Source organism: Terrapene carolina, unplaced genomic scaffold (genome assembly GCF_002925995.2).
Source record: "Terrapene carolina triunguis isolate 2854851 unplaced genomic scaffold, T_m_triunguis-2.0 Scaffold199, whole genome shotgun sequence".
NCBI lineage: Eukaryota > Metazoa > Chordata > Testudines > Emydidae > Terrapene > Terrapene triunguis.
Genome location: NW_020664550.1, coordinates 3,674,774 through 3,692,234, shown reverse-complemented (window position 1 = coordinate 3,692,234; position 17,461 = coordinate 3,674,774). Strand labels below are relative to the sequence as shown.

Below are 17,461 nucleotides of genomic sequence, written 5' to 3'. Positions count from 1 at the left end.
CCGGTCGCTGTGGGGGCGGCAGTCAGGCTGCCTTTGGCGGCATGCCTGCGGGAGGTCCGCCGGTCCCGCGGCTGCGGCGGCAATTCGGCAGCGGGTACGCCGAAGGCGCAGGACTGTCGGACCTCCCGCAGGCATGCCGCTGAATCTGCGTTACCAGCCAAACCTCCCGCATGCATGCCGCCGAAAGCCGCCTGACTGCCGTGCTTGTGGCAGCAAAATACATAGAGCCGCCCCTGCATCCAGTCGCTGCCCAAAGCAAAGCAAGGGGCTTCCCTTCCACTCAGGGTCTGTCTACATTACAGCTGCGGTAGTGGGCTGCAGCTGTAGCACCGGAGTGTGGACGCTTCCCACAATCGCGGAAGGAATTTTTTCCGTTGATGCAGCTAATGCACTTCCCCGAGAGGCGATAGCTACCTCGGTGGAAGAATCCTTCCGTTGGCCTGCCTGCGTCTACCCAGGGGGTTGAGTCGGCCTAAATTTTAGACGTGGACCAGATCTAAGCCATTGGCATGGAATGTGGTGGCGGGACAAAGCACAGTTTTGAAACAGGAGGGGATGGGAGTGCTGCGGGGCCGATGTAAGGAGCCCAGGTATGGACGAGCAGGGGAGCTGCAAGTCAGGAGCGAGGTGCATCAGCAGAGCTGGGTAGGGAGTCCAGGATTGCAAACACAGAGGAGAGGAGCTGCCGTGGGACTGAGGATTAAACTGGCCTAGGGCCATATTTTTTAGAAGAGTCCAGCTCTGATTTAGGCAGAAAATTAAGTGGAGAGATTTCCCGAGGAGCCCAGCACACTGGGTGCTGAGGGCTTGAAAATAATCCAGCCCTTAGCTCCTTTAAAAATCCCACCTCCTGTAGCTACCTGCATCACACCTTGCGCCAAGCCGAGCCGCCAGCCCCTCCTACGGGAGAAATACCCCAAATTGAATGTTTTGAAACAAGCGTATAACGGCCTCAACCGAACAGCTGCTGCCTTATTTACGAGCTTCTCCATTAACTCCCCTCAGTGGCTCAGCCAGTGAGCGGCTGTATTCACACTCGAGCAGACTGACACAGGAACGCTGATGGCGCAGGGGCAGCTGCAGGGGGCGCGCTGCCCGCCGCCTGCCATTTTATTTTTCAGAGATAAAACAATTTTCTCCAGAAAACAAACATTTCGAAGTTCAGGGAAGCCAAGCAGGGACTTTCGGAGACTCCTCTCCTTCAATGAAACCATGGGGCTCAGGGGCCCCAATCCTGGCCAGGTGAAACTGCTGCAAGTGTTCTCCCGAGGAGGCTGTCGCCCATCACTCCCAGCGTCGGTTTCAGTCAGCCCCGCCCGACAACCCCAGCCCCTCTGGCACCACTTATCCATCCCCATGGTTACTGACCCCTTCGGCCCTAGTACCGCTCGGCCCTCCCCCAGGCCGTCTCCTCCCCTCCCAAATTACTAACCCTCCCAGCCACTTCAAGCCAACAGCCCCTTTCCCGTTCCATGCCCTTGTCCAGCATCAGCACCATGATTGCAGCCCTCCACGCTGGGGCTCTGCTCCCACCCCATCGTCTCCAGCTGCAGCCGCACAAGTCCATAGCTGCTGGTTTCTCATCCCAGCCAGAACCGCTGCTGGGGCTCCAGCCCCAGTCCCCAGCAGCGCTCCCCCCTCCCCCCCATCGGGCTCAGAGATCGAGCAGACGTCTCCCGCTGTGCTGCCTCTCATGAGCGGGCGGAGCCCGAGTCGTAGCTGCTAATGAAGCGCTCCAGCTCCTGCAGGCAGTGGCCCCCGACCTGCCGCAGGTTGGCCCGCAGCGCAGACTCCATCGCCGCCTCCATGGAGGGCTCCTTGTGCAACAGCGTGGTGGCCACCACAGCAAAGGCCAGGCTGGACTGCTGGTAGGACTGCAGGGAGGGGAGAAGGGGAGCTTGTCAGACGAGGCGGCGGGCAGGCAGGTCCCTAAACTCAGCCTGGGTGCCTGAGATTCCCCCCAGATGTATTGAGGCCTGACGGGCAGCCCCGTGAAAATGATCCGAGCTACTCTACGACTCAGGCCAGTGGCACCCCCTAGGGCTGGGGCAATAATGTGCTTTCATTGATCCCTGCTGCTGTCATGACGCACCTCTGCTGGGCAGCCCGAGGACCTCTCCCCGCTCCTGTGTGGCCGTTCCCTCCCTCCGCCCAGAACACTTTGCTACCACGAGAACCTTGCAAGGGGTCAGGCTCTGGAGCCTCAGCCGCAGGGGTGGACAGACGGGCCAGCCAGCCAATCACCTGGGAGTGTTGAGACAACAGGGCCAGCCCTCAGACTGCTCCCAGTCCCTGGCCGTTTAATCCACTCCCCAGCGGAGTGTGAATCCAGGAGGAAGAATATTTTTCGCATGCCGTGACGACCACAGGCATCAAAAACGAATCAAAGAGGAGGACTGGGCTAGGAGTGAGGTTGCTTTGACTTCCTGGCACCAAACTCCCTAGTCCTGAACTGCTCCTGGCTGGTGGTGGGGTTTTGCCTCTAACCTCACTCTTCCCAACCCAGGATCACACTGGTCATTCATGGATAGCAGACACATGAAACACCCTCCCTGAACCTATTGCACCTGCTTTGAAGCCCTCACTGCAGCTGTTGATTTGGGGCGAGCCATGCAGATGACGGAGGTGGTTTGGGAGGGGAAGGGAAACCCAGATCCTGCACACATCAAGAGCCTCAATGCATCTAGGTCCCACCCTGCTCCTGGGTGAGCAAGAGGGGACACTTAGAACTTACCAGCTCAATTTCTTCCTTTCTGGCCAGTATGGCAGCAGAACGAAGGTACTCCATGGTCTCCGCTGGGGTAGCCAGAGCAGAGCAGGCCTGGTAAGGATAGCCTGCGTCCTCCTGATGAGCAGCCAGCTGCTCCTAAGTTGATTTCAGACAGGGTGAGGGAAGGAGGTTAACCTGCTCTGGGGGAAGACAGGGCTGGACGTTTGCAGGTACATGAGTGAACAGGGCTACTGACAAATTAAATCGTCCCAAAATCAAATCCAATAGTGAGTGGAGAAGCCAGGGATAAACTCTCCCCCTCATCGCTTGGTGAAAGTGGGAGCATTAGAGGGATGGCTGCAGAATATTTTAAAGCATTTTTCTGAGCTTTATGCCACCTGCCCCAGCTTCCTGTCAGGGTAGCAAAGGGGTGACAGAGACGGGCACCAGTCCAGGTCAGCTGCGATGAAAAGTCGCTACAGTCGGATCGCTGTTCTCGTCCCTTGCGTGAAGGGAGGTTGTGATAAATGAAGGGGGAAGATAACTCCCTTTTATGGACACCCAGTTAGTTATGAAATCCCTCTTAGTAGCTGTTCTCTACTTGCTTTACCTGTAAAGGGTTAAAAAGTCCACAGGTAAAAGGAAAGGATTCCCCATGGGAATCAAGACTGAGGGGGAAAACAACTGAGGAGAGTTGGCAGTTTTTCAAAGGGACACTATTAAGGGCCCAAAAGCAGGCTATTCCGCTGGTTAGGAAAGATAGAAAATGTGGCAAAAGACCACCTTGGCTTAACCACGAGATCTTGCATGATCTAAAAAATAAAAAGGAGTCATATAAAAAATGGAAACTAGGACAGATTACAAAGGATGAATATAGGCAAACAACACAGGAATGCAGGGGCAAGATTAGAAAGGCAAAGGCACAAAATGAGCTCAGACTAGCTACGGGAATAAAGGGAAACAAGAAGACTTTTTATCAATACATTAGAAGCAAGAGGAAGACCAAAGACAGGGTAGGCCCACTGCTTAGTGAAGAGGGAGAAACAGTAACAGGAAACTTGGAAATGGCAGAGATGCTTAATGACTTCTTTGTTTCGGTCTTCACCGAGAAGTCTGAAGGAATGCCTAACATAGTGAATGCTAATGGGAAGGGGGTAGGTTTAGCAGATAAAATAAAAAAAGAACAAGTTAAAAATCACTTAGAAAAGTTAGATGCCTGCAAGTCACCAGGGCCTGATGAAATGCATCCTAGAATACTCAAGGAGCTAATAGAGGAGGTATCTGAGCCTCTAGCTATTATCTTTGGAAAATCATGGGAGACGGGAGAGATTCCAGAAGACTGGAAAAGGGCAAATATAGTGCCCATCTATAAAAAGGGAAATAAAAACAACCCAGGAAACTACAGACCAGTTAGTTTAACTTCTGTGCCAGGGAAGATAATGGAGCAAGTAATTAAGGAAATCATCTGCAAACACTTGGAAGGTGGTAACATTATAGGGAACAGCCAGCATGGATTTGTAAAGAACAAATCATGTCAAACCAATCTGATAGCTTTCTTCGATAGGATAACGAGTCTTGTGGATAAGGGAGAAGCTGTGGATGTGGTATACCTAGACTTTAGTAAGGCATTTGATACGGTCTCGCATGATATTCTTATCGACAAACTGGGCAAATACAATTTAGATGGGGCTACTATAAGGTGGGTGCATAACTGGCTGGATAACCGTACTCAGAGAGTTGTTATTAATGGTTCCCAATCCTGCTGGAAAGGCATAACGAGTGGGGTTCCGCAGGGGTCTGTTTTGGGACCGGCTCTGTTCAATATCTTCATTAACGACTTAGATATTGGCATAGAAAGTACGCTTATTAAGTTTGCGGATGATACCAAACTGGGAGGGATAGCAACTGCTTTGGAGGACAGGGTCATAATTCAAAATGATCTGGACAAATTGGAGAAATGGTCTGAGTTAAACAGGATGAAGTTTAACAAAGACAAATGCAAAGTGCTCCACTTAGGAAGGAAAAATCAGTTTCACACATACAGAATGGGAAGAGACTGTCTAGGAAGGAGTACGGCAGAAAGGGATCTAGGGGTTATAGTGGACCACAAGCTAAATATGAGTCAACAGTGTGATGCTGTTGCAAAAAAAGCAAACATGATTCTGGGATGTATTAACAGGTGTGTTGTGAGCAAGACACGAGAAGTCATTCTTCCGCTCTACTCTGCTCTGGTTAGGCCTCAGCTGGAGTATTGTGTCCAGTTCTGGGCACCGCATTTCAAGAAAGATGTGGAGAAATTGGAAAGGGTCCAGAGAAGAGCAACAAGAATGATTAAAGGTCTTGAGAACATGACCTATGAAGGAAGGCTGAGAGAATTGGGTTTGTTTAGTTTGGAAAAGAGAAGACTGAGAGGGGACATGATAGCAGTTTTCAGGTATCTAAAAGGGTGTCATAAGGAGGAGGGAGAAAACTTGTTCACCTTAGCCTCTGAGGAAAGAACAAGAAGCAATGGGCTTAAACCGCATCAAGGGAGGTCTAGGTTGGACATTAGGAAAAAGTTCCTAACTGTCAGGGTGGTTAAACACTGGAATAAATTGCCTAGGGAGGTTGTGGAATCTTCATCTCTGGAGATATTTAAGAGTAGGTTAGATAAATGTCTATCAGGGATGGTCTAGACAGTATTTGGTCCTGCCATGCGGGCGGGGGACTGGACTCGATGACCTCTCGAGGTCCCTTCCAGTCCTAGAATCTATGAATCTATGAATCTATGAGTGGGCACCTGACCAAAAGAGCCAATGGGAAGGCTAGAACTTTTTTAAACTGGGAAAAGACTTCCCTTTGTCTGGCCTGTTGTTCTCTGGAGAGAGGGGAAAGAGCAGAGACAGGGCTGGGACTATGCTGTAAAAAGCTTTTTGTCAGGTATGGAAATCATCAGATCATACCTAAAACCTCCTCATGAATCAGAAAATGTCTAGAAAGCCGCGATTAGGTTTATTTCTGTTTATTTCTTATTGGCTTGTGGACTCCTCTGTGCTAACCCCAAATGCTTTTTTGTTTGGCTTGTAACCTTGAAGCTGGACCTCAAGAAGGTTGTTCTTGATGTTTAATTTTTGTAAGTGTTTTTTTTTAAATCTAGCAAAAGCCGAAGTTCCAGATGTATTTTCTTTCTTTTTGTTTTTAATAAAATTTACCCTTTTTAAGAACATGATTGGATTTTTGGTGTCCCAAGAGGTTTGTGCACATATTTAATTAGCTGGGGGCAACAGCTAATTTCCTTTGTTTTCTTTCTCAGCTCTTCCCCGGGGGGGTGACAGGGCTTGAGGGTACCCCACAGGAAGGAATTCCCAAGTGCGCCTTCCTGGGTTCCAAGGGGTTTTGCATTTGGGTGGTGGCAGCATCTACCCATCCAAGGTCAGAGAGAAGCTGTAACCCTGGGAGTTTAATACAAGCCTGGAGTGGCCAGTATTGATTTTTAAAATCCTTACGGGCCCCCACCTTCTGCACTCGAAGTACCAGAGCGGGGAACCAGCCTTAACAGAGGTTGACGGCTCTCAGCCCAGTTCACGGTGGGCAGGCACCCCTGGCACAAAAACCACCACCACCGACAGCCCTAGCAAAGCTGCCAAGAAATGAATGGCTCACGGGGGATGCTTCCCAGAATCTACTGCCTTGGCATCTGCTTTGAAGCACCCGTGCAAAGGATTCTGGGGGTGTTTTGGGAAACAAAAGCGGGCTGGGCAAGGACTTAATCCCTCCCAGGCCTAGGGTGCCAACCTGGGAAAATGGGGGCAAACAGGTCAGTTCATACCAGCTCAATTTCTTCCTTTCCCACGGGAGGCAACTCCTCTGTGATCTCAGACCAGATTGGAGGTAAAGCAGCTAGAGCAGAGACAGCCTGGTTGAGAAGATCTGGGGCCTTCAGGTTGTCTTCCAGCTGGAGCTGTGGAGATTGCAGAGGGGATGAGGGAGGTTATGCCATTCCAGAGGCACCTCCCACGGCGGCAGTGAAGACACTGACAAATCAAAGCCAAAAGACTGGCTGGGCCGTGAGAACGTTCCCCAGAACCCTTAGCGTAGGTTAGTCTTGTTGCCTCCACTGATGCACGGTTGGGGTAGCGCGGAGGATTCTGGGAACAAGCATCAAATCCCCGGGATGGGGCAGGCAAATGGAAGTGGGTAATGTGTGGGAAGAGGGCATCAACCCCCACCTTATCCTAAGGCCCCAGTGCATCTGATCCAAGGAGAAGGAGAAGGGAGGGTCAGTTCATACCAGCTCAGTATCTTCTGTTCTGATGGGATGAAGCTCCTCTGTAGTTTCAGGTGGGGCTGGGGGCTCAGCAGGCAGATCAGAGCCGGCCTGGCTGGGATGGTCTATGGCTTCGTGGCTGGCTTCCAACTGGACCTGTGGAGTTTTCAGATGGAGTGAGGAACAGTTAGATTGTTCCAAGGGAGGATGGGGCTGTGGGTGCATGAGCAAAACAGGAGCACCAGAAGCTCCAACAGTGCAATCAAACTTTGCAGCTTCAGGGCAGATTCTGCAGGGATAAAATCCCTCTGATGTCTCACAGCAACTGGGAGCATTACAAAGACTACTGTAATAATAATCCCTAGCGCTTAGCTAGTGCTTTTAATCCCTAGAGCTCATAGCGCTTGACAAAGGAGGTCAGTGTCATGAGTCCCATTTTATAGATAGGGAAACTGAGGCATGGGGAGGGGAAGTGATTCGCCCAAGGTCACCCAGCAGGCCAGTGGCACAGCTGGGAACAGATTCCAGATCTCCTGCATCCCAGTGTTCTAACCATTAGACAACACTGCCTCCCGTTCCACACCATAGAACACATGAAACGCACTTGTGACCCAAGTGCCCTTTTATCCATTCGCTACGTTAGGGGAGGGGGCAGACTCCTATCTGAGCAGCCTTGCACCTCGACGTCATCAGTGATGTAACAGTGCTACTGCTGCTGCTGGACAAATGCCCCCATCCCCATCATCCCCCTTGGTTGCACTTAGCTGTCTCCTGGACTGCCTTAGCAGAGTCTAAAGGACTGAATGGACCACGCAGATGCTACCCACAAACTTTTGCGCCAGTTGTCTTTGAAACGCCTTTGAAAGCGCCACAGCAGCTTCAAAGGCGTTTGGGACTTGACGGCAATCCACTGTCAATCAATGCCAGGTGGGCATGAGGAAGGCTCTTCAAATCCCATCTCCCCACAGAGCACCAACACGTCTGGCCCCTGGGAAGAGCTGAAAGGGGGGACGGATTAGCTCATACCAGCTTGATTTCTTCCTCCGGGAGACAAAGATCCTCCGGGGTGTCAGCCGGGACTGAGTCAGTCGCCAGAGTGCAGCAAGCCTGGCTGTGATTGTCTGCAGCCTCCAGCTGGACCTGCAGAGTTTTCAGACAGATGAGGACAGTCCCAGGGCAGGATGGGAGCTGTGGGTGCGGGAGTGAACAGTGGCCCTGGAAATGCAGACAGTCAATCAGACCAAGGAGCTCTGTGGTTCTAGAGGAGATTCAGCAACTGGAAAAACCCGCCCCCATCCCATTTCTCTCTGCATTGGGGAGTGTTGCAGAGACGCACACAGAACGTTCCTTGTGTACGATTTCCAGCTTGCTGCTGCACTGGGAATTCAGGCTCCCCCCTGAAAACCAGCCTATTGATGCAGAGCCATCCGGTGGCCCGCGTGAAGCGAGTTTGGTGGGTCTCAGCCCGAACTCCCCCCAGACAGCTGCCAACGCCACAAAAAGCTGCCGTCATCATTAGCCTCCTTTACAGTGAGTCTTGGCAAAGTGTCCCAAGATTAAAGGGGAAGAGGCTCCCCAGAATCCTTCACACTGGCTGCTTTGACACCCTCCTGGCTGTGCTGCCACAGCCATCACTAAGGATGCGGGGGTGCTTGTGAGATCCAAAGGGGAGCCCTGCATAAGTCACAGTGGGCGAGTGAAAGGAAGCGACACGCAGGGACAAGGGGATCCAAATCCCGTCCTATCCTCCTCAGATTGCAAACTCCTTTGGGCAGCAAGTGTCCCTTTGTTACAGGGACGTACAGCACCTAGCGTGAGGGGGCTATTGCAATGCCCTAGGGCACCAGCACATCTGCTGCAAGCAGAGTGAGAAGAGCCAGGTGAGTTCCTACCAGCTCAATTCCTTCCGTTCCCATGGGATGAAGATCCTCTGTGGTTTCGGGTGAAGCTGGGGGTTCAGTATCCAGCGCAGAGCCGGCCTGGCTGGAAGGGTCTGTGGCTGGCTGGCTAGCTTCCGGCTGGACCTACAGAAGTTTCAGATGGGATGAGGGAAGGAGGTTAGACAATCAGAGGAGGATAGCAAACAGTGAGCTTGCATTCTCTCTGGCCAGGCTACAGCATCATGCCATGATGTTGGGCATGAGGCTGCCAGTCCAGCACCTTTCACCAGCACTTAATTCACCCTCTCGCTATGGCAGAACAATCGCCAGCCTGTAGCTGGGTCCAAGAAAGGGGAAATGAATCTCCCCCTAGCAGGCTGCTGCTGTGCCTGAGGTTCATCTCAGCGTCTGCAAGAACTTGACTGAGCCCTCAGCAAGGAGCTGAAAGGGGAAACCGTACCAGGGACTTCTCAGCTGGAACAGAGGGAGGTGCAGCCAGCAGCTGCTTGCTGCAAAACGGCCTTGGTAAGGTTGCTGCTGCTTGCCTTTGCCAAATATAGAGGGCCAATCCCAGCAAGGCATGCTGGGAGAAAGAAGTTCCAATAAGATGGTGACCTTGCTCTAAGAGAGTGAGTAGGCACCAAAAAGTCCCTAGGGGAAGGGGCTGTGTCTGTTATCTTCTCGTGTGGCCCCACCTTAGATTGGAAGCTCTTTGGGGCAGGGACGATGCCCATCTCTCTCTCCGTACCCTGCAGCACCCGAGTGTCACACAAATCCCCCTAAGCCCGAGGGACTTAGGACACAACCTTGTCCTTGAGACCCATCCATTGCCCAGGAAACCCAGCCCGTTCTCTGCCCCGCCCCCCGCCCCTGACCTGGGGCGGTTTGGGTTCTTTCACTGGAGCTGCGGAGTCTTTCTTGGATTTTCCAGGCTTCTTGGGTGCTGCTGATTTCGCTTTCTCTGTCTTAGAAGAAACACTTTTCTTTCTACTCGACAGGCGGAAGGAAAAAGAGCAGAGGCTGGAATCTCCCAGGGAGGCCGACGACCTGGACGACTTGAACTTTTCTGCAAAGAGACCAATGGGGACAGAATGAGGCAGACAGAACCAGGGGGCAGCGGGGACGCTGGGCCTACGGGGGCCGGGCCACGTTCCTCCTCCTGAGTGAGGGGCAGGAGCTCTGGTTTTAACACTGAGACTCCTTCTGCCCTCCAGTCTGGGTGGAGAAAAATCAAACGGGTCCTCCTGGGCCACTCCTCAGCCCGGGCAGACTCTGCCACCCAGCCTCTTCTATGGGCTTCAGGCTTCCTCCTTCCACCCCTGGATCCTTCTCCTAACAGAGCCACGTGCCAGCAGTCAGCTGTGCTCCACAATGCCCTGCTTGCAGCTCTTTCTGGGACCCCTGAGATAGATCCCCGGGGATCCAGCCTCTGCTCCCCAGACTACAGAGACCTCCGTGGCAGGCAGAACTGGCAGGACTTTCTCACCCAGTGCTGAGCCACTGGAATGCAGCTCGGGATGGGGCACTGCCACCCAGGGGCTGTTTCCCAGGGCTGAGGAGCCCATATGGCCTAGGGCCTCCCTCTCTCCCCCCCGAGGGACTGACCTCTGGAAGAGTAAGACTGAAAGCGGTGGTAGTGAGGGGCAAATTCCCCTCGGTAGCCGCCTCGGAAAGGACCGCGGTGATGCTTCCAGCCACGGCCACGGTACTTCCTGGGGAAGAAGTCTTGCTCCCTGTGGAAGGAACAGGTGGCCCTGTGAGTAGCTTCTCTCGTTCTGGCCAAAAACAAGTTTTAGCCCTGAAGGCTCCATCCGGGGACAAAGGGCAGAGCCAGGTCCCCCCTGGCATTCAGATCCAACCTCCAGGGCTGGCCATCTGCTTTTACCTTTCCCCAGGCCAGCACGCCCATTTCCTCCTTCCCCTGGTATCTACCCCCCTGGCAGCCCCACCCGTGTCCTTCCCCTTCTCCCTCCAGATGAGATTAACCCACTTAGAGTGGTGCAGCCCCGACAGTCACAGCTGGAAAGCGGCAACGGTAGGAACAGGCCAGCCAGGGATGAGCCCGCGAACAGTGGGATATCCTGGGATCATTTGACTTGAGAGCAGAACGGGGGTCACGCCAGCACTGCAGGGGTTGGATGTGCTCTTTGGGCAACCCTCGCCTGGGATCCAGCCCACTCAGCGAACCTCTCTGTTGGGCCAGCCTTGGAATTTCAGAGCCTCGGCTCCCCAGGCAATAGGCCCATCCCAGCATCCCCGCCAGCCAAAGCACCCTGCTCCCGCCGACACCCAAGCGCCTCCCCTGCCGACACTTGCCTGTCCCAGGAGTTGCCATGTTCCTCCCTCGATATTGACTCCAGGCAGTGCTGGTTAGATGGCGTGGCCTGAGAAAAGGGACACGTGTTACAGAGGTTGTGGGGGCGGTGGGGTGACTCTGGGTGCTTTGCAGAAGCTCAACAAGGCAGAGCAAGGGGAGACCCGCTCACTCACTCTGCCTTCCTGAGCAAGGAACAGAGCCCAGGTGTCCTGGTTCCCAGTCACCTGATCTAAACACCAGGCAACGCTCCCCTCCCAAGGTCTGAGGATAGAACCCAGGCGTCCTGGTTCCCAGTCCCCTGCTTAATATAGTTGACCATGCTACTTCTCTGGAAGTGACTCTTACGAAATGTGACGACTCGGAACAACAGCGGTGGGAGACAACGCGCCAGCTACAGTGCAGTATAAGAGGGGCGAGGGGGTGCGCGCGCACTGGGGACACGTTTGCTCAGCTCCAGTCCTCAGCAAAGAGCCACCAGGACACGGATGTGCATGGGTCATGCTCCAGGGGTCAGTGCAGGCAGCTAGGTGCTGGGGGCAGGGCAGATCCAAGTGACAGATGGATAGAACTGCAGGCTTGGACTTGCCAGCTTCACCAATGTACGGTGTGCCCCATGAGAGACTGTGTACAGTGCTAAAGAAATCAGCTCCAGGAGGCCTCCTGCAGAACATGACAGAGGACAGACTACACGGCGTTTCTCCTGGAGTTTGCAGGGTGGGACCAGAACTCCCTTTGGTTTGTCCAGCACAGAAGGCTCCGTTCGCTTGGGATCCCCAGCGCTGTAACCAGCACCATCAGCCCTGCAGAGATTATACTAGTGTTATGCCTTCCCTCCCTCCCACCCCCCGCCCCCAGCCCCAGTCTGACCGCTGCCCACCTCTCGTGCGCACAACCCGGACCCCACTTACCGAGTGCCACCCATCCCTGAAGCCTTCCTCAGGTATCCCGGATTGGTTCTCCCACCTGGCTGGCTGCTGATGGTCCTGGGGTGCCCAGCACCCGCCGTTGTCACCCCCGTAAAAGTCAGCGGGGTAGGGTTCGATGTCTCGGGAAAAGGGCTGCAAAGACCCAACACGTAGGGTGAGGGCAGTCCTGAGTGAGACACACGGGGATGCACGACCTGCCCTTGTGTCACAGGGACAGAGATCTCATTCACAAGGATTGCCAGACTGGATCAGACCCGGGAGGGGGGCCATCTACTCCAGCATCCCGTCTCCATCAATGACCAGCACCAGCTGCTTCAGAGGAAGGTGCAAGAACCCCTGCAATGAACACTATGGAATAACTGGCCCAGAGGGGAATTTTCTGCCTGACCCCATCAGTTAGTGGCTGTCTCGACCCCTGAAGCCTGAGGGTTTGTAGCCTTTACATGGTATTTTTATCCTATGGACTACACCTTTGGAAGCTCTCACTGCCCCTATTAATGTCTCATCCTATTGGAAATCCTACAGAGCTCTTGCCCTCTGTATGATACCTTGTGGCAATGAGTTGCACAGGTTAATTTATACACCCGGACTAAACAGCATTTCCTTTTAGGAGATTTCAGTTTCCTTCCAAGGTCATTGGCTGTCTCCTTGTTCTTGGACCGGCTGGGAAGGTCAGCGGGCACCCCCAAATCTACCGTCCCCCCCATTCCTTATTTTACAACCCTCTCTCAGGGGTTCCCTCCTTGTTAAATCAGAGGGAAGGTGGGCAGGGGTGGTTTCAAAGGGAGCTCCCGGGGGGGGTCAGCTGAAGGAGTGCTATTCCACAGATGGGGACACCTAAGCACAAAGGTGCAGCGACTTGCCAAAGGTCCCACAACGAGTCAGTGGCAGAATCAGGAACAAAACCCAGGTGTCCTGACGCCCAGGCCCCTACTCTAAACTCCAGACCAGAACGTGGAGTGAACTGTATGAAACCGGATGGCTTGGAGCGGCAGCACTAAGAGGAACACCACCAGTGGGGACAGGGGTCTCGAGTCCAGATAGAAGCCTCCGGCCCTTTCCCTCCCAGGCAGGTGGCAATCTTCTTCCTCTGCCCGCCCCCCTTCAACTGGGGGGCATTAGCACTTCACGCTCTTGCTAACCCCCACAAGCCTGATCAGCCCCCCTGCCCTCCTTGCTCTTGCTGGGAGAGAGTCAAGCCCCCACCGGTGTAACACCATGGCCTGCTCCCAGACTTCATAGCCCTTGGGTGGCAGAGGCTGGTCAGGACACCAGCAAAAGGCAGTGCTGACCCTCAGACCCTGCCGGGGCTCCCCATTCTCTGCCCTGTGCTCCTGACCTGCCCCACCTCCGACGGTTAGTTCCTGACCCCCTTAATACTGGGGTCTGAATTCCTCGTTTCCTACCCCTCAGGAAGGCTCCGTTCATGGGCGTTCCCCCCATGGAGCCGTGACCAGCTCGAGCAGCCAAGCAGAGATTGCTTTGGTCACTTCCAGACAAACCAGGAATTCTCCCTGCCACCCACAGCCCTCGCACTGTCTGCATGAGCACAACGGTGCACCAAGGCTCAGCCTGGACCCCACTTACCGAGTGCCAACCACCCCTGAAGCCTTCCTCGTGCCTCCCGGGTTGGTTCTCCCACCTGGCTGGCTGCTGATGGTCCTGGGGTTCCCAGCACCCGCCCTTGTCACCCCCGTAAAAGTCAGCGGGGTAGGGTTCGATGTCTCGGGAAAAGGGCTGCAAAGACCCAACACGTGGGGTGAGGGCAGACCTGAGTGAGATACACGGGGATGCACGACCTGCCCTTGTGTCACAGGGACTGAGATTTCATTCATAGGGATTGCCAGACTGGATCAGATCCGGGAGGGGGCGGCAGGGGGCATCTACTCCAGCATCCCGTCTCCATCAGTGAGCAGCTGCTTCAGAGAAAGATGCAAGAATCCCTGCAATGAACACTATGGAATAACTGGCCCAGAGGGGAATTTTCTGCCTGACCCCATCAGTTAGCAGCTGTCTTGTACCCTGAAGCATGAAGGTTTGTAGCCTTTACATGGTCTTTTTATCCTGTGGAATGTAACTGCAAATATTCACATTATCCACATCAGTAAAATGTCTATTTCCCTTTGAACCTGACTGGACTCTAGGCCCTGGGTTAATTATGTGTAGTGTAAATACAAGGACCTGCTCCAATCAGTTTTAATCAATGTCCCCTTGTTCCCGTGTGATGACGGAAGATGAACAGGAGCGACCCATTTACCTTCTCTCAGCCAGTCACTGTTTTGTGCCCCACCGTTGCTGCTTCACCACAGCAGCAAGGAATGCATCTGGGGCACTTAACTGCGAGGTAGGTGGGCAAGCCCTGTTTGTTTGTGGTTAACTGCTGGGGGATCCGAGGCAAGAAGAGGTCGAGTGACTTGCCAAGGGTCACACAGCGAGTCAGTGGCACAGCCAGGATTAGACCCAGGTGTCCATCCACCCAGGCCCCTGCTAGGGCACTCTGCCTCAATGGGAGTGAGCGGCAGGAGTGGCCTGGAACAGAAGCAGCCAGAGGCAGGCGACACACCTAAGATGTTCTGCTGGGATGCATTAGCAGGAAGGATACTGGCTGGTCCTCAGGGGGTGAATCAAGCCCTGGGCATGTAACACCTTGGCCTATTCCTATGGCTTGGTGGGTTTGTGACCCCTGGGAAGCAGGGCCAGATCAGGACTCCTGGCAGAGCCAGTCTGGACCCCCTACCCCTCACAGGGTCACCCCTACCCCGCTGCCCCCCTGTCTTCCTGACCAGCCTAACATCCTTCCCGCCCGGGTTCAGGAAGGCTCCACTCATTTGCATGCAGGGCCAAGCAGCGATTGCTTATGCCTGCCCCAGGAATTCTCCCCGGGACATCGTCCTCACTACCCACGTCCCCTGCTCCTGCCCTAGCCCCAGCTCAACTGCAGCCCACCTCCCACACCCTGCCTGGGCACAACACCCCTCCAGGCTCAGCCCAGACCCGCTTACCGAGTGCCACCTGTCCCTGAAGCCTTCCTCGCGTCTCCCGTGTCGGTAATCCCAGTTGGCTGCCTCCGGATGGTCCTGGGGCGCCCACCCCATGCCCTCGTCATCCCTGCGAAAGTCGTCAGGGTAGGCGGAGGGGCTGATGTCCTTACGGCAGGGCTGCAAAGATGATACATGTGGCACAGGGCGGAGGGCAGCGATGAGCATGACACATGGGGAGGCAGGATCTTCTCCTTTACCTCAGTGCCAGCCGTCTCCTTGCTGCCTCTCAGCAGGTGGATCGCGGGGGGCACAGTTACATGGGTGGGAACTGGTACATTTTTAACCTACCCCTAGACGGAAACTCCTCTTATTCCACACGTTCTTCCCATTCCCAAAGCATCACAGCAAACACGAGACAAGTCAGCAACGAGCCCCCTGAAGGTGCAGCTTCTGACGTAGGCAGGCCAGAGCTGTTCCCAGTGCCATGACAAGGCCTGGCTGAGACTCGGATTTACACCAGAGATGGAGCTTGCTGTGTAGCTCCAAAAGAGGTGTGACTGGCCCCCAAGTTCATCTCAACTGACCGTTAACTCTGGAGCCGAATGAGGGGGACGTACAATATTTGACACCATCAGCCATTTCGCTGCTGGGTTGCATTGGTGGAAACAACCCAGCTATTCAGGGAGCCTGGGCAGGGACTGGGTGGAACACCACCATTTCCCTCCCCCGTACACACTCCCGCTTGGAAAGAGAGGAAAGTAGACTGAGAAGGGAGAAGACCAGGTGTTTCCTGTCACTGGTGACCTTATCGTTCTGTCCATGCTTACAACTCCCCGCTCTCCCCAGCCATGTCCAGGGCTCGCTGAACCATTTGGAAATTAACTCTTTGTCCCCTGTGGAACGAGCCAATTCTGCAATGGTCCCACCTCTGCCCCGAGCACCAGATTACGCCATCTCCTCCCGTCCAAACCACTTACATGGAAGAAACCATTTGGGTGCCCTCTTCCGGGGAACATCCTGTTGCTCAAGGCGAAACCCCTCCTCGTTCAAGCCCTGGGAGAAAAGGGGTGGGGAGGGAAATGTGTTGTGAGTTCAATTGATTAACAACTGAAACCCTACATAACTCAGTCAATCAATCAGCACAGACAGACAGGCCACACATTCCCAGTCCAGAGAACAGGGGTAGTGACAGGGCCCCGCTATTCCCAAACTACCCTCCAGACCTCAGCCCTTCATACCCCACTTGTTTATCACCGCTGAAGATTGGCGGTTAGCTACACCGACTTCCTTGGCCATTTCAGCAACACTCCTCGCTTTGCCTGTCCCTGCCCTTAGGGCATGTCTTCTACAATTCAGTAGGATCACAGACCTATCTGCCACACCAAAGTGAGCTGCTACTAATTTTCCATGATTTCTCTTACCCTAATTATGCAACAGTTTGTTGGTAACCCAGACAGTCAATTGCTTGTTATGAAATATACTCAAGAGAGTAAATAACCAAAGTCAGTCACATTTATGGCTCAAAGTCAGTAATAGTGGAATAGAGGAAAAAAGGTTCAGTACAATACCTTTCCAGGAAGCAGGCTCATGCAGCGTGGTTACAAAGAAGGCAGGGGTCCAAACTTACACCCCTCAAGCTATCCTTTTTCTGTCCAACCCGTTCACAAGTAACAAGATACTGTATGCATCATCTGAGGCTAGATTTAACCAATCATCTTTCTACCTTGTTTTTCTGGTACCATGCTGTACCTGTTAGCTCTCTGTTCTGAACTCAGGCATTCCAGATCCCAAGGGCGGGAAGGCACGCCCTGGCCTTGTACCAGAGTAGAACACTCATATATCTTGTCCTTATCTTTAAAAACAACAAGGAGTCTGGTGGCATCTTAAAGACTAACAGATTTATTTGGGCATAAGCTTTCGTGGGTAAAAACCTCACTTCTCCGGATGCATAGAGTGAAAGTTACAGATGCAGGCATTATATACTGACACATGGAGAGCAGGGAGTTACTTCGCAAGTGGAGAACAAGTGTTGACAGGGCCAATTCAATCAGGGTGGATGTAGTCCCCTCCCAATAATGGATGAGGAGGTGTCAATTCCAGGAGAGGAAAAGCTGCTTCTGTAATGAGCCAGCCACTCCCAGTCCCTATTCAAGCCCAGATTAATGGTGTTAAATTTGCAAATGAATTTTAGTTCTGCTGTTTCTCTTTGAAGTCTGTTTCTGAAGTTTTTTTGTTCAATGATAGTGACTTTTAAATCTGTAATAGAATGACCAGGGAAATTGAAGTGTTCACTTACTGGCTTATGTATGTGACCATTCCTGATGTCTGATTTGTGTCCATTTATTCTTTTGCGTAGGGACTGTCCGGTTTGGCCAATGTACATGGCAGAGGGGCATTGCTG

General features: G+C 53.4%; 1 protein-coding gene across 3 annotated transcripts; it reads right to left on the bottom strand.

Annotated features, from left to right (window-relative positions):
- Positions 1 to 206: 206 nt before the first annotated feature.
- LOC113407171 lies at positions 207 to 16,116 on the bottom strand. 3 transcript variants are annotated; one of them, XM_026655293.1, is made up of 13 exons: positions 16,038 to 16,116; positions 15,082 to 15,237; positions 13,667 to 13,816; positions 12,062 to 12,211; positions 11,153 to 11,220; positions 10,442 to 10,569; positions 9,712 to 9,902; positions 8,849 to 8,980; positions 7,983 to 8,096; positions 6,981 to 7,112; positions 6,519 to 6,650; positions 2,735 to 2,866; positions 207 to 1,874 (listed from the first exon to the last, which is right to left on the bottom strand). In XM_026655293.1, exons 1-13 carry the CDS (start codon positions 16,074 to 16,076, stop codon positions 1,692 to 1,694), a joined length of 1,707 nt encoding a protein of 568 aa, XP_026511078.1. In that variant the 5' UTR covers positions 16,077 to 16,116; the 3' UTR covers positions 207 to 1,691. The 3 variants fall into 3 exon arrangements, with proteins under 3 accessions (XP_026511078.1, XP_026511079.1, XP_026511080.1); XM_026655294.1 differs by lacking the exon at positions 2,735 to 2,866; XM_026655295.1 differs by lacking the exon at positions 207 to 1,874 and having other exon boundaries at positions 2,775 to 2,958.
- Positions 16,117 to 17,461: the final 1,345 nt, after the last annotated feature.